Source organism: Epinephelus lanceolatus, chromosome 3, assembly GCF_041903045.1.
Source record: "Epinephelus lanceolatus isolate andai-2023 chromosome 3, ASM4190304v1, whole genome shotgun sequence".
Classification (NCBI taxonomy): Eukaryota; Metazoa; Chordata; class Actinopteri; order Perciformes; family Serranidae; genus Epinephelus; species Epinephelus lanceolatus.
In genome coordinates, this window is record NC_135736.1 from 30,602,439 (window position 1) to 30,618,880 (window position 16,442).

Sequence of the window (16,442 nt, forward strand, 5' to 3'; positions counted from 1 at the left end):
GGTGGTCATGTCTGTCTGTTATCTCTAAGTTTTTCCATCTCTCTGTGTCCTCTCTCTCAGTCTTGTCCTCTGTGTCCTCTCACCGTCTTGTCTGTTTCTTTCTACGCGGAGGAGGCCCTGGCTGTGTCTTGTGTCTGGCATGTGCTGATGCTCACAGAGCTGCCTCTGTCTGAGAATGTGACCATTTCAATAATCCCTCATTTACATTTTTAAGCTGTTTTTCAGTGCAACGGGCAAGTGGAGACCTGTTTCTCTGCCACGCTGACAATGGAGAGTGTTGCTATGGTTTTCTGTAATCGCCGTAATGAGAATGCCAGTTGTTTACTGTGAAAACCAGGGAGGAAAACAGGGCTGACACTGCTAATTAAAAAAGTGAAGTGTGTGTGTGTGTGTGTGTGTGTGTGTGTGTCACTGACTGTGAAAATGATCAGAGCCAAGCCATCTGTCTGACAAGGACAAGACAAATCATTTTGACTTAGTTTGTTTTGATAAAGAATTAAGAAGAATTAATATTTGTCAAGAAAGAAAGGCTTTTAAAAAGGCTTCAAAAACACAATGGCCTCTGTATTCATGTGGTGCGCACCAGCAGTAGCACACACACAGTGGCAGTGCAATTTTATGTCAGGCCTATTATGTGCGTGTAGTGCAATGTCAGTATTCAGTTTGGTATGACATTGCACCTGCAGAGAAACTTCTTTTCATATGCACACATGCAAACAAAAAAACAAACAGATCTGAAATTTGGTTTTTACTTGAATAGTGTTACAGGACAATTTGGCCCTACATATTCATCCTATCATTTTTATATTTGGATCATTTAAAACATTACCTTTAAAGGTCCAGTATGTAGGATTTAGGGGAATAAACTGGCAGAAATGTAGGTATGTAAGTAAGTTTTCCTAATGTATACATATCTATTCTGGCTCTAGATAGGGCCATTGGAATTTTCACCTTGGCCACCATAGTTCACAGCCACTCTACAATGACTGTCGGAAAAACGCAAATTCTTTTAACATGAAACTGCTTTTATATAGTGTTTTTACTGGTTTAAATCAGTGGGTCTGTTTGTTTTGTAAAGGAAGAGACCTCTGCCAATAATTCAGCTCCCGGTATAAATCTCCTGAAGGTCTGGATCTTATCAAAGAGCCGAATGGCATTGGAGAAACATGAATTTGTAACGTGAAAGTGTTTTATTCAGTGTTTATACCAGTTTAAATCAACTGTTCAATGTGTTTTGGAGAAGAAGAGACCACTGGAGATAATTCTGTTCCCAGTACAAAACCTCCTGAACACTGATGGAATCCTAACCAAAAGAAGTTTCAGCTGATTGCAATCTGCAGTCCTCACCACTAGATGCCACTAAATCCCCCCAAATCTTACACACTGGCCCTCCCCTTTTTCTTCTTACGTTTTTTTGGCTTTTTGCCTCTATTTGCTGGGACAGCTTCAGAGTTAAAGGGGAAAAGAGAGGGGATGACATGAAGCAAAGGGTCGCAGGTTGGAAAACAACCCGCAGCTGCTGGGGACATAAGCCTCTGTACATGGGGCACCTGCTCTGCCAGGTGAGCCACTGGGTGCCTCACACGCTACTCCATAAATCAATTTAGTTTGCTTGTAACACAAGTCCGTGTGACACTCCTAAAAATTGGCTCCTTGTTATCCTTTCTCTTTTATTCAGTCAAAGTATCGCTATAATTTTTTTTACTATAGTGGTTGTCATCCAACAACTGCATTCCCAAATTGACCTCTATATATCCAGAGGAATTTACAGTCATGGAACAAGACTTAAAGCCTGGTGGCACTCGGTACAATAGGATTCAACAAGCAGACAGTCGGTCCAAATTCCAGCCGCGCCCTCTGAATCAACCAACAAGGCTTCAGCCAACCATTAATAGAAGGTGGGGTCTGCGGATATACAAACTAGGCATCTGCTCCATCATTCATCCAAATTAATCTATGGTATCTGTTAAATGTAGGAGGTATGCAGCACTTAAAGAATGCGCCCTGCATATGTCCGCAGAGCTAAACACGGCGCCATTTACAGTGCGGCCGGCCAAGATGAAAACGACCCCTCATGTGCTGTACAGTGAGGCAAAATCTATTTGTGATGGTTCAGCTGTATCCCTGAAACAGCGGGTGATATTCATAGTTTAAGTTATTTCTATTTGTTGGAGCCTGTGTTGTCATTCCAGTGTGATATATTCCCGTGTAGTTGGATTTTCCCCTTTTTGGCCTGGTACTCCCAACGGACCCTATATTTAGGTGAGAGGCGGGAAGAAATGTTTTGGTGATTTAAGGAAGAAATATGTGAAATATTCACTTCCATCAATGCCCATTGTCTCCGTCAATATTCGTACGTTTTAAACCCCACCGACACACTCATTAGAAATTACTCAGGGGAAAGCACTGGACCAAAGCCAGAAGTCATTCATTACTTGAGCCTCGATTTAATTTGAAAGGTTATTTCAGACATCCAGTAAAATTAAGCTCTATGATATGCCAACTCTCACATTATAGGAATTATAACTAACTTTTGTCTGAGATCAGAACATCAAATGTTTCCTGATGAATCACTGTAATAAAATTTGGCTTAATCCTTACAGGCTGTAAAAGTCATGTTTTACCCTCGGATCCAGTAATTAAGATTCCATGACAATTACCTAAAACTGCAGTAAGGAAGATTTCAATAATATCCAGTCAAGTTCTGTTGCTTTCCCCAAATATAACTTAAAATTTGAAGAAGTAAGAAAACATTTTTAAACCTACCCTCCTCAGTAAAGTGATGCTCTGCAAGAGTAGCAACACTATTTTCTTCATGAGAAAACTTAATCTTGAACATTGCTTTAGGAGGAAAAAGAGGTTTAAAGAAAAGTGAAATGAAAAATCTTCCTCTCTGTGTCGGAGCAGGGTAACTCCAGGCGACTCTGTAATCCCTCTCTTTCTCAATGTATGAGTGCAGACAGAATCAAGAATCCACTTAAATGAATTATTGAGTGTACTCAAACAGAACAAATACTCTGCAAAGATTCCCAATTACAATAATGAGAGTAATTAGTTACTTTCCACCACGGCTAATGGCAGCGTGATCAATATTCTATTAAAAACGATGTGTATCTGGAATGCTTATTGGCCTTTTTCACAAAAGACATTCTGACTTATGCTTGTGGGAGGAGCACAATAACATTTCAGACAGGACGATCAGGTCAAGGTTTAACCATTTATTGGAGAGGGCAGAAAAAATAAGCACCAGCCAGACTGTACGAGAACTAAAATGGGTGAGATGGTCGTGAACTTGATAACTGTGACTATAAAACCACTCCTGTCCCTACTTGAACTACCGCAATGCTCCATGATGGCTCCATTTCATTTAGATGTCCCAGTATGCCGAAGTGGAATACAGACATTCATTAATTAATGTTTTAATTACACCTGTGTGCAAAAAACTGTCTGCTGTGACAAAAGGTAGTGAGCTAAATGATTCTGTTTGGTTGGTTTGAATGCTTTGTTATCAAAGAATTGACAGCAAGAAGGCCCTGACTGCACTAAAATGGATATTTCCCCCTCCATTTAAAAAAGAAATCCATCCACATGACCTTCATTTTACAAAATATCTTTGTTCACACTAGAACGCAAAAACTTCAGCCGGTGTAAACTGTCCTCCACAGTTTAAAAAGGTCCTTACCTTTTTAAAAACACCTACTGGAGATCTCATCACTGTTGATTCCCCTTTGATATAAAGACAAAGGAACTCAAAGATATGAATGATGCTCTTATAGGAAAAATGTTTACTTTCCACTCCTCATCAAAATTGTCCCACCATCTGCTGGTTTGACTGGACCTGTTTAAAACCATTGTTTCTGTTGGACTTCAAACCGCAGACTCTGAGGAGGACCAATAATGCTAGGCACAGCACACGCCTCCCTTCATCGGTGAAGTGGCGCAGCAGTTCTAACTTTCAGTCTGAAGCAGTCATTAGACTGAGCAGAGCTAACAGAAAGTAATGAAATAGGAAGTCCACTATTGTTGTTGCTTCTGAGAGAACAATAGGCATGTGCAAGTTGAAGAGTCATCATTTCCAAAATGCTCCATTTTACATGTCCGCAAGGATACAAAGAATACAAGAATTGCATCTTACAAGGCTTTTTCATTTTAGAACTAAAACTCTGTTCGGGTGTGGATAAGAGGCCAAATGTAGAGGATAATATCCATTTTCAAAAATATATGTATATGTTGAGACCATAGACTACATGTGAATGATGCATCTCCACTGTACAACAATGAAGCCAAAATATGCTGGACACATCCACTGCCATCTTACGCTGGTAGCGCCATTTGGTGCTGGAGTCTGCACAGTAGTGATCTCTACAGTATCAAGTTCCTGCCCATTTACACGTCTGTAAAATACAACTTGAACGTACAGCAGTGTGATAAGAGCCTTCTAAAATGAGAGAAACCATCTTTTGGACAAATTTATTTGGCGTGTACTTTGGCCGTTGAGTTTGGCCCATGTCCCGTCAGTGTATGACCTATACTGCAGCCAGCCACCAGGGGGGCGATCGGGATGTTTTGGCTTCACTTTTGTGGGGTCATGTCGTTCATGTTTGATACAGTCTACGGTGTAGACAGGACCTAAATCAAAGCACAGCACTTTCACACAGGTGTTATTAGTAACAGCAATGATGTGGCTGTTTAATTCAGGTACGTCAAGGAGCCAGCATACACAGTATCAAGGCTCTGTACCTGACACATCTAAATGGAATGCAGGCATCATTAATGCTATTAGTTATCTATGTGTTTAATACTGTGACATGTCAAAATACCTGCCATGTAACATCATCACGCTCTCATGGGATGCTTTGAACATCACTTTACATTCTTTAAAATGTGTTCAGTGCAGTTTATAGTAAAAAATAAACCTGTTTACATCCTTAATTCAGCCTCTATAAGCATTTTGAATGATCGACACGTTGACTTGTCGTTGCAGGAAGTATACAGGTGTAACTAAGAACATTAATGGTGTCTCTGTTCCAATTAGAAGTGTCAGTGAGTTATCCCAGGGAGGTGACATACACAACACCAAGGACCTGTGACTGAAATATCAAAGTGGAATGAGGACATGATTAATGTTATTTGTTACACCTGTGCGTTTCCTGCTATGGCACGTCAAAGTACTACAGAGCTGTCTCGCTCTTGGTTGGTTGGTTTGCTACATTTTTTATGTTGGGAACGTCACTTTACTTTAGTTACAGTCCTTGAAATAAGATTTCAGAGAAATATACAATAAGTAAAGAGTAAGTAAACGGAAAAATATTTATTTAATTTCGCCACCATAAACCCTTCACGCGGAGGACTTGTCGTAGCAGAGAGTACACAGGTGTAACTAATAACATTAATGCTGTAGCTCTGTCAGCAAGTCATTCCTGTGAGGCAACATACATAACACCAGGGCCCTGCGACTGAAATGTATAAATGTTGTGCAGTGAGAAGGGTATAATGACTTGAATTTGCATAAGCGTTTGACAGGTGTTGAGCTCAGGGCATATTCCTTTCTCCCAAGAGCCCTCCCTGCTCCGAAGTCAGACAGCATCATTTTCTAATACGATTTTCACGGGCTGTTGTGGGTGAGATTTCGCTACTTTTATGTCTGCATAAAAACACCGGAATTATATGTAGCTATCAAAGAGTGTTGGATTTTGCAGCCACAACCACATGAGGTCGTGGTGAGTCAGAGGGGTATAATAGCATCTTTTATCACTTGCAGGTAATGGGCAGGTTGACAGCTGACACTGGCTTCCTGTTAAATCATCAAAGAGGGAAGTTACAGGCTTGTCAGAACACGGCACTTCCTCGAAGACACCCCCACCCCTTACAAAACACACACACATAAACACACCCACAGACACACACCTAAATGGATGGGTGAGGTTTGACAGCGTTGACCTCTTCACCTTTGCCCTCTGACTAATTTCACCTCTGTGACGGAGGGTCTGTCTTTCTCTGTCCTCCAGTCCACTTATGCCGTCTCTCTCTGTCTGCAGACCTGAATGAGTGCGGGCTCAAGCCGAGGCCTTGTAAACACAGGTGCATGAACACATATGGGAGTTACAAGTGCTACTGCCTCAACGGCTACATGCTGATGCCTGATGGGACCTGTGGAAGTGAGTCTGTCGCTCACACACACAAACACACATGTCTCTGTTTGTTTTGTTGTCTGACATGTAGATATTCTCATCCCTGATCTATTTTCTGCCTCATGTTTTTTCTCAGTCGCTCTTTTTGTAGCCTGGGTGTGCTACTGTGAAGCCTTTATTCACTTAACTACAAATGTATTCATCTGAATGCCAGTGCGAAGCAATGCTGATGACATATGCTCTCTATTATAAAATACGTTTTCCCACTTGTGTGAGTACCTCTGACAGCAGCCTCGCAGTCCTTTGATAGACTGTTTTGATTAAAGCCCCACGTTGATCCGCTTCATTCTAGCAGCTCCGCAGTCTGAAGGACCCCTCTGAAGAACCCTAAGAGGCCTAAAATGAAAAGTATGAAAGAAACACAATCTTAAGACCCTTGAGTGAATGTGCACTTCTCATTGGTTGCCCTGAGGTATTCTGCAGAATGGGAGTTAATGCCTGTACATGTCTCTCTGTAAACTCTGTTTCCCACCTGATAACTATTTTCTCCTCACGTTTCCACTCGAGCATGGCGTGACTCTCAGTGCCTCATTTTAATTAGTTCTTTTTTATCAGGAGAAAATTCATTTTCCCCCCTTTTAAAGTCTGAATTGCTCACCACTTGGGGCAATCTCAAACTATTCCAGGTGTTGTTGTGTGATGATAGCATGATAGTGTTAAACACCTTACCGCTCTTCTTTTCTCCCCTGCTACTGCTTTGATCAATAGATTGCTGTAGCATTTAATCAGCCCGGCCTGCCTCAGTCATCAAACTGTGCTCCAGGGTGCCTGCAGCAGCCGAAGTGGCAACGGCAGCATGAGCCTCACTTTTAATTTCCTTTTTAGGATCCGAAGTTATTGAGAGAAGCCGAACAAAATCTGTTCCATTATGTTATTATTTTGGAGGGTCTTGATCTGCCCGGCAAGGCTCGACAACAGAGGCGCTACACACTGCACACACTTCGATAGGATGGAGATGGATTACGATTCTTTAGGTGTAGGAAGGGATGAAAGTGGATGAGGGAGGATTGCGTGGGCTAAGGTGTGAGCCTAGAGTGACTGCGCAGCACAGGAATCTAATAATGGCAGAGTGTGAGCTGCTCTGTTGTCTGCACCTCAGGGTCAACTCGGCTAATATCTGAAAAGGCAGGCAGCGGCCTGGCACTCACACACTAGCTGGAGGATAGAGTGTGAGTGTGGATGTGAGAAGGAAAGAAAGTGAGCGTGAGCATTACAAACAACCCCCCCTACTCCCACCACCCCCGTCCTTCTCTCCCTTGTGGTACCATCATGTGTTAATATGTGTTGTGTTTCCCTTGTGTCCGTCAGACGCTCGCACTTGTGGCATGGCCAACTGCCAGTACGGCTGCGAGGTGCTGAAAGGAGAGGTCCGATGTCAGTGTCCATCGCCGGGGCTACAGCTGGCTCCGGATGGAAGAACCTGTGTGGGTACGTCCTGGTCTTTATATATCTCCACAGGCCTGAAAACTGAGCCTGGTGCCACCACTCCCTTCCATGAGCCGCTCATGTAAAGCATCACAAACAATTATTATTTATTTATTTATCATTAATTTTTTTTATGTTCTTCTCAGCTTTTAAATTAGCTGAGTGATAATCAAATGCAACAGTTTTGGCAGAGTAAGAAAGAAAATTTGGCTGTGAAAATATAATTTTGGAACTCGAACAAAACCTATTAGTGAGCGAAGCCCACATTCATACAACTAAATTAACCAATTCGCCTTTTTTTTATCTTTGATCACAGACCCAACAATTTAACAGGCCTCGCCAACCAAATGGTGACTTTATTCTGCTAACTTCCTCCAGCTGTTACAGCAGAAATGCGATCAGGGGGAGCCCACCCCTCTCCCCTCCTCCTATCCTCCTCCTATCCTCCCCTCTTTCCTCTATTATATGGAGCAGCTCCTCAGATAGGTAGCTAACAGAGGAAGGGGGCAGTTGAGGCAGTTAACCTGTGTCAGGTTTAGGCTGCTCCAGACGAGACTGTTCCTGTTACGCCTCCTTACAGTCCCACTTAAGTCGGGGCTGGCTAATAGGGGGCGGTGTTCTAAAACAGGACGCTCATCAATCATGAAGAATGATGGAGGAGAGGAAGAAAAGGTTGCCTGCAACAGGTGTTACGACAGTTCAGGGAATGTTTCCGAATCCCCGGAGAAGCTGATGCTTTATGGAGAGTTTTATGGAGAGTTTCTAATCATATTTATGGAGGTGATTCCTTCCAGTAACCAGAGCTTTAGATGGAAGAGTCAGATAAAAAGCAGTTTTTACTCATGTGAAATGTGTCAACACCTTTTTGTTGTAGCTTTAAAAGTGGTCTGGGCCCATGTTTATCAAGCATTTGCTTATGAATGCTCCAGAAATCTAGTTAAGTAGTAAAAGCATCCTGAGCTGAGCGTGGAGAACCAGACTCTTTATCAAGGAACTTACCCTTTTTTTAAAAAAAAAAAAAAAAGTGTAAAGGTACAGTCACATTACACTGCCATCCTTCGCTCCATCTCCCATTCACTTCTATTGAAGCACAGTGAATGGAGGACAGTGAATTCAAGTCTGCATTTCCTGTTTTGCTGCAATCTCTAAAAACAGGCAGCCAGAGTCAAAGATTAACTCAGCCCTGTGGTTCATAAATAATTTGCAATGTTTTAATTTGTATGAAACAGCTCCACTACTAATTAACATGTGAAATCAACACCTATCTACTATTTTTGATATATAAATGTGGATGAATTATGTAGGAGGAAATAAAAGGAAATTAGCACAATGTGAAACACAGAGAAAACCAAACTGCAGGAAAGAAATTCTGCAGCTGGTGGACGATATAACAAGCAGAAATCACCATATCTACCACGCTGACAAGTGCAGACAGCGAAGATACATGAAAAGAGACTGAAAACAAAATCAGTGCCAGCTTTATTTGTGTTGTTGTGTTGCACCCCTGATAAATGACTTATGGAAGCTATGTCATAAAGGATTTGATGAAGAGCTTCTATTCTTTGCAAGTAGCAGTGAAAGTGAAGAATTTTCACCCTTTATCTTGAGCTTAAGTCCAAAATTGAACTTGTAGCAGTTTGACAGATACATACCAGATGGTTGACGAAATATATTTTGGTTAATTGGATTCATGATTTGATGTGAAATGTTTCAAATTTCGTATTGCCTTTTTTTTTCCTTTTTTTAATGAACACTTGCTATTCGTGTAATAAAAATGGATCACGCCAGAAATCCCCTTAAGAAGGATGTCTGATGATCCACTCGGATGAAGTATCGACTTGTTTTGCACTGTGACAGAAAATTAATGACAAAGTGTATTGATGTTTTGCATTGTTGCAGAAGTTTGGTATGAGACAGCTTCATATTTCAATGCTGCCTCTCATACAAATCGCTTAATGTATCAGACAAGTTGTCAAGTAAAACACAATTGCGGGGCTTAATATCGGCTGATGTATAATGTAACTATGAATAAGGGTTTTAATCTGATGCGTAAAGATTTGCTGCTTTGAAAAATCCAGTCGGAGCCATCTTCAAATCCAGATGTAATGTTCATTAAAACAGGCATTTATGAGCAATATTAATATTCATTTTGACAGTGACTGTATTTATGTGTGCAAATGTGTGTGTTATGTAAAACATGATCATTCACAATTCCTCTGTCAGTAGCTAAATAATTCAACTGTTGGCCATTAGGCAGCTCCACTGGAGCAGTTTGGGATTAAGCACTTGCTGATGAGAACCTCAACAGTAGTTGTTAGGGGATAAGAGAGTTCTGCACACTTACTTCACTCGCTTGTGTTCCCAGCTGGTCCAGGTGTCTCTATGTTTTGAAGGTCCTTTTAAACAACAGTCCCTGTAGTGCCGCGGCGCCTCAGCTGCATTATGCAGCAAATAAATTAATGATTTTAAGGCAAATGCGTTGAGCCTCTCCTGCGTCTAAATATTAATGCCCACATGTCTGCAAAGGTGATCAACAGAGACACTTAGAATAGGTCTTTAAATAATGAAACAAGGTATTGTGCATTGTATTCTGCTTGCTGAACAGAATACCTAATGTGCTTTGTTCATAAATGAATACTAACCAGGGGAGGTGAAAAAGTCTTCTGGTACGAACAGAGATGTTTGCTTAGTTTTGGATTCAATTGCCTTTTTCTTTAACCTTGAAGTTTTTCATTGCGTTGTGTTATTTTGAATGCATTACGTACTGTATGTGACCAACTCTAAAAGAAGTTTTTAGTAAAAAGTGATGAATACATTACGTTTTAATTTGGATATTTTCTCCTGTGTAATAACCTGCATCTTTGATTTCTCCTCTTGCAGATGTGGATGAGTGTGCAGCAGGGATCGCGGTGTGTCCCAGGTTCAGGAAATGCATAAACACCTTTGGTAGCTACATCTGCAAGTGCCACGAAGGCTTTGACCTGCAATACATCAATGGGAAATACCAATGCATAGGTACTGTCACAAGGTCTCCTCAGTGAGGCTTTTACAGATAAAACCTACAAAGGTCATGGATGCACTTGTTTTGAGTCATGACCAGGTTATTTTTAGTGATGCAGGTTTGCTTTTACACCAGACACTGAGGAAAAGAAAAGATGGCACACACACATATTAACACATTAAAAAAAATGCACTTTTAATAATAGTCTGGTGCAATTTGTGCCTGCTTTAATACTTTCTCCTGCAACTTCAGAAGATAACCACCACTCAGTTACTGTTCTTCTATGCAATTATGACAGACTTATTTTATTTTACTTATTTTATGCTGCTTTATACTGCCATTTCACTGTGTTGTTTCAGGGGCTAATATTTTACTTTCTACTCCTCTGCATTCATCTGATAGCTGTAGTTAGCAGTTGCTTTGCAGATTAAGATTTTACACACAAAACACATGATCAGTTTATGAAACATGACGCATTATTATAGATTTATCCACTCAGCATTGACATTCAAATTAGCTTTACCTTGAACTGCTACAACATCAGTAATAATAATCCAGTAAAGTCCTAATACCACATCATAGAAATACTCTGTTACAGGTAAAAGCCCTGCATTCAGCACCTTGCTTAAGTACAGGTACAAATATGCACATCAAAATGTACTTAAAGTGCAAAACAGGAAAACTACTCATTATGCAGAGTGCTCCATTTCAGTATGATATATAATATATTAGTGATGCATTAATGTATACATTACTTTCATGTTGGAGATGGGCTTATTCGTTACTATATGCACTGCTTGGTAGTGGGAGTGGGAATCACCAGAGGCCTCATGATATGATATCTAATAAGGTTTCAGTCTGCTCATCTAATGTCAGTCCTTTTTTATTGCAGCAAAATGTATCGAAAGGACAGAAAAGGCAACTGATTTTATTATTCTAGTATTTTAGTTCTCTACCAAAGTTTATTTTTTAGTTGCAATATTGATCATTTATATAGAGAAAGAATCAATACTTGGCTTTCTTGTATCGATACAATTTTGCCATGAAAAATATGGCGATACTATGCTGTATACATTTTTGCCCCACCTTTACCAGGTAGCAGTCAAGTCTTATCTTCATACATAACACATTATCATTTATTTGTTAATTTTATTTTGTATTATTAATTGGAATCTGTAAAGTATTAAAGCTACCAAATAAATGTAGAAAAAGTACAATATTTTCATCTTAGATGTAGTAAAGCAGAAGTACAGACTAGAAAAATGTGGAAATACTCAAAAGTATCTCATAATTATACTTGAGTAAATGTACTTTGTTTTATTCTATCACAGTGATAAAGTAACATTTTGATAAGTGAATTTAACTGGTGCTAACTCCTTTTTAAGAAGTTGATTTTACTGTATTGAGACCTGCAATGTAATATAATACAGTATAGCATCACATGTAAAATATACCACTGCTTAGGAACTTGAAAAGTGATCTAAAACAGATACATATCGAAGTCAGTTTAGTCCATCTCACAAAGTAGGATCACTGATTCCATTCATTTACATTTGCAATGCTCTGTAGTAAAAGCGATAGATGAAGAAAATACTAAATAAAGAATTAGAATACTTAAGATTATATATAGTATATTTATAGTATATAGTATGCCGGCAAGTTGCACTGGTGTTTCTATAAGGTCAGCAAAATGTACAACATGTTTTCCCTCGTTGTCTGTGCTCATGTCTTTCATATGTGTTATTTTGAAGGGCCTTTTAAGGACAGGCATTACAAATTATCACTGAGATACATTGCATTGGATAACTGTCTTGCAAAACTATATCCATATTGTATTTGTCCCTATCAAATAAACGTTAACACCATACTAAACCATATCATATATTCTACACACATCCATAGGGTTACACTGAATCTTAGCAGCATTTGGAAGATGCACCATCTCCAATCTTTACTTATTAATTTTGTTTTTTAGAGCAATTTTTTTAAAGTAGTTCTGCTTCAAATGCTTCAAAGACCCTCCAGCTCTGTGTCAGAGAGGATCTCTGATGAATAACTCTCATTTTGCTCTGGCATTCACAGAGGGATCACTGTTATTCACTTAAATGCTTTCACTAAAAGTACGTGTGACATAAACTTTGAGCCCTCCTTGAAGTGGATGCGAAGCAATTATCCTTTGATATTCCTCTGTTGCGTCTGAAGGTTTTTCACACTTGCACCCAGTAGCTGAATGCTGTTATGTTTCCATTATCTTTCAGATGTGGATGAGTGCTCTTTAGGCCAGAGCCACTGCAGCAGCTTCGCCACTTGCTACAACACGCCAGGCTCGTACAAGTGCAAATGCAAAGACGGCTACAGGGGGATGGGCCACGACTGCAAACGTAAGAGCTGAGAACCAAAACCCCTTGGCCCCGATGCTCACTTTTGCAAAGAGGAGCGGGGCCTCACATTTTTGTTTTCTCTGCCCGTGCTTTTTAAAAAGCCAGGAAAGCAAGAAGGAGGGAGGAATAGCTTCACAAGCACAGAGTCGGGACTGAAATTCCTTCCTTTGTATTGGCTGTCAGTCATTACTTGAATCACCCTACTCCTTTATCATATGTGCCCAGAGTGAGCCTTGACTCCTCTCTGACATCTGGCCATTTTAATCAGCCAAAAAGAGGAGTCATCATCAAATGTGATATATTTCTTTTCCTGGTAGTTTGTTTCATTTTGCTTGCCGACACAGAGTTCATTAGTCTGTGCGTCTGCAGTTTTTTACAGCCGCTCAGTGGACAAGAAGTCATTTATTCTCCACAGTTATTTAATCATCTAACAGACACAACTGCTGTAGCAGTCTATAGAGTAGAGAGGATGCCTCCTGGTGTAGTGAGCTGCAAATATTTCACCCTGTCGCCTGCCCAAGGGGGTGTGAGCCACAAGTGCTCCGGGAGTCGAGTTGCAATATCCTATTTGTGTATCACATATCAAAGTCGCCCGCAACCTGAGAAGGCAATAACTGAGTTCAAACATCGTGCCTTTGTCCACTCTCATTCCTCACTCATGAAACCCTTATGAAGCCCCCCCACCACCGCCACATCACACCACCACCCCCAGTCTTAGTCTCTGCTTCTGACTTAAGAATGTGCTGAGGAACAAAGGAAAAGGAGGTGTAACTTTGATGACATCAGCAAAGCGAGGGTGATCTCTGGGGCACAGCAGCCTGTTTGAGTGCAGGGTTCATTCCGCACACACAGAGCAGCTTTAGCCTGATGCTGTGAGGCCCCTGGCTATGAACACACAAAGAATTACTAATCAGGTCGAGCGCATGAATGGATAAAAAGCCACTGTCAGAGAGCAATATTGATTTCACAAAAGCAGAAATTCAGTGGACGTGTGGTGTCTTTGTGGGTTAGTTTGTGAAGGCACCCTGTCATGTTGCACGCAGCTTTCCCTGCGTCTCTCTTTTACCAGTCCCATTGAGAAAAACATGTCCAGGATTGTCTTTTAAAAAGCCCCAAATGAATGAATAAATGATTTTATGGGCCTTTCTTTGGTGAGCCTTTGCTTCAGTGAGATTTGAGGCACCCAATTTGTTTTAGGATGCTAACATTTAGTTAAAGGATATCAGGAGATGTCTCTGTAGATGAAAGAAAGCCCGCCTCTGCAAAAGTCAGACTAATCATCGCAGTTAATCTGCAATTCTACACCTCATTACCTCTTAAGTGCTCATATTTCAGTACTCCATCTGCATTCTCTTATTATTTCAGCCATTCCTAAGGTTGCTATTGACCCCCCGAGACCAGGCAAACTGCCTCCAAATCATCACAACCACATCCCTGACATTGATCAGAGGAGGACCACCACCACCATCCACCCACCAGTGACTCAAAGGAGGATCTTCCCCATTATCCCCAAATCGACAGCCGCGACTACGACAACCACAACGACCAAAGCACCTCCGAAGAGGGTCACCCCACCTCCACGCAAGCCGGCAGTTCCCACCAGGAGGCCCTTTATCCCGACCAGGAAACCACCAGCACCCACGCACAAGCCCTACATCCCACCAAAGCCAGCGGCTCCAACCAGACGCCCCACGCCAGCACCAGGCGCACCAGTCACACCAGTAGACAACACCATCCAGAAGGAGGTCACCAAACAGAGAGGGGATGTCCACAGTAAGAACTAGCTCTATATGTTATTCTGTTTGAGTGTTTGTAGATGACATTTATTACACTATCTAAATCTAAGGGTTATTCAACAACATAACTGAAGGGTTTAGGGTAATAGATGGGAAATCAACATTTTGGGTCTCTCTTTAACTGATCACACACGAAACAAGAAGGGCAGTCAGAGAGTACAGACCTCCACCAAGACCAAATGCCCTTTCTTACCATGTAAACAACAGTGAAAATTAATTTGTGCTTTCGTCCCGCAACCCAGATCCACTCCAAAATGTAGTCGGTTCCTTTTTGGTTCAGACTACAGCCTTCCAACAAGTTTATGAAAACTGGGCCTGTAATTCTGCAGACAAACAGACAAACAAACCACCAAACAACTGAACTAAAACCATAACCTCCTTGGCGAAGGTAACTGTAGGCCTCTTTACAAATATTAACAGTGTCAGCCACTTGTTGGCCACTTGGGGGCAGTACATGAAGGTGTTATATAAAACCTGTTAGCAAGCCCTTGTCTATTTACATGTCCAGGAGATACGCAGCATAATTTTAATTTATGTGGAGTTGTGTTTCTGCCCACCTGACAAAAATAAGATCCCATATTTACTCTCCTTTTAGCTCTGCTATTGGTCTCAACCACAGACTGTATATAAAGATGGATGATGTGCCTCCACTTCGTGGCATGATACAAAAATGAAGCCAAAACATCCCTGATACAGCCGGTGCCATCTTGCATTGGTGACGTCATTTAGAGCCAGTGTCTGCGCAGTGGCGATCTCTGTGGTATGGAGTTCCCACCCATACACCATACACCAATTGCGAGCAGTACACCAATTACAGCATCAAATAACCAGTAAAAGCAAACGTATCAGAAAAATGAACACTGGAACATACACCTATCATTGAGAAAAATGTATTTGACGTGTAGTTTGATCTTTTAGTTTGGCCAGTGTACCATAAACTAACATGTAGTGGGTGGGGTTTGAGACCTATACTGCAGCCAGCCACCAGGGGGCGATCGAGATGTTTTGGCTTCATTTTTAGGGAGCTGTCATCTCGTCCATCTTTATAAACAGTTTATGGTCTCTCCCAACTCCAGAGGGAAATATCTGGCTCTCTTAAATGCTGTTTTGCACTGAACAGGTAGTGTACAGTGGATGTGAGGAGGTTTTTCACTGAAAACAGGTGCTGTGTCTGGAGATGACACTGATAAGAATGATGAGAGTGAACCTTAACAGGAAAGGAGTGTGCTGTAGAAGCAAAATGATGAGCTGAAAGATGCTAAAATGCTCCATATAGCTATGCTGACTGATAATTCTCGTCGGGTTCATCTCCACAAGCAACACCTTTCACACATATACACATATTCATTTAAGATATTTAGCCTTTCAGAGCAGCTTTAATAGAAAACATTAGAACCTGTTGCTTTATCAGGTTATAATCTCTGTAAATTTATGTTTGATAGTGAGGTGAACATTCTGTTTTCTTCCGGGTCACAGACTTTGACACTAAAAGCCACTTATTTGTCTACGGATTCATCTTCATCAGCTTCCTGACAGGTTTCCGCTCACTAAATTGGAGCATATTTGCATATTTCTTCATCTGAATCCAGAAACATTGTGTTTATTATGACACATGTCACCATCTGGGGAATCAGAAGTGATGTTTACC

General features: G+C 41.0%; 1 protein-coding gene across 4 annotated transcripts in view; it reads left to right on the top strand.

Annotated features, from left to right (window-relative positions):
* The window catches only part of npnta (nephronectin a), a 74,094-nt gene that overhangs the window by 43,232 nt on the left and 14,420 nt on the right, over positions 1 to 16,442 (top strand). For all 4 annotated transcript variants that reach the window (XM_033624885.2, XM_033624886.2, XM_033624888.2 and 1 more), the window contains 5 exons: positions 6,039 to 6,158; positions 7,500 to 7,619; positions 10,497 to 10,631; positions 12,876 to 12,998; positions 14,364 to 14,771. In XM_033624885.2, coding sequence (XP_033480776.1) covers positions 6,039 to 6,158; positions 7,500 to 7,619; positions 10,497 to 10,631; positions 12,876 to 12,998; positions 14,364 to 14,771 — 906 coding nt within the window. The remainder of the gene's footprint in view (positions 1 to 6,038; positions 6,159 to 7,499; positions 7,620 to 10,496; positions 10,632 to 12,875; positions 12,999 to 14,363; positions 14,772 to 16,442) is intronic.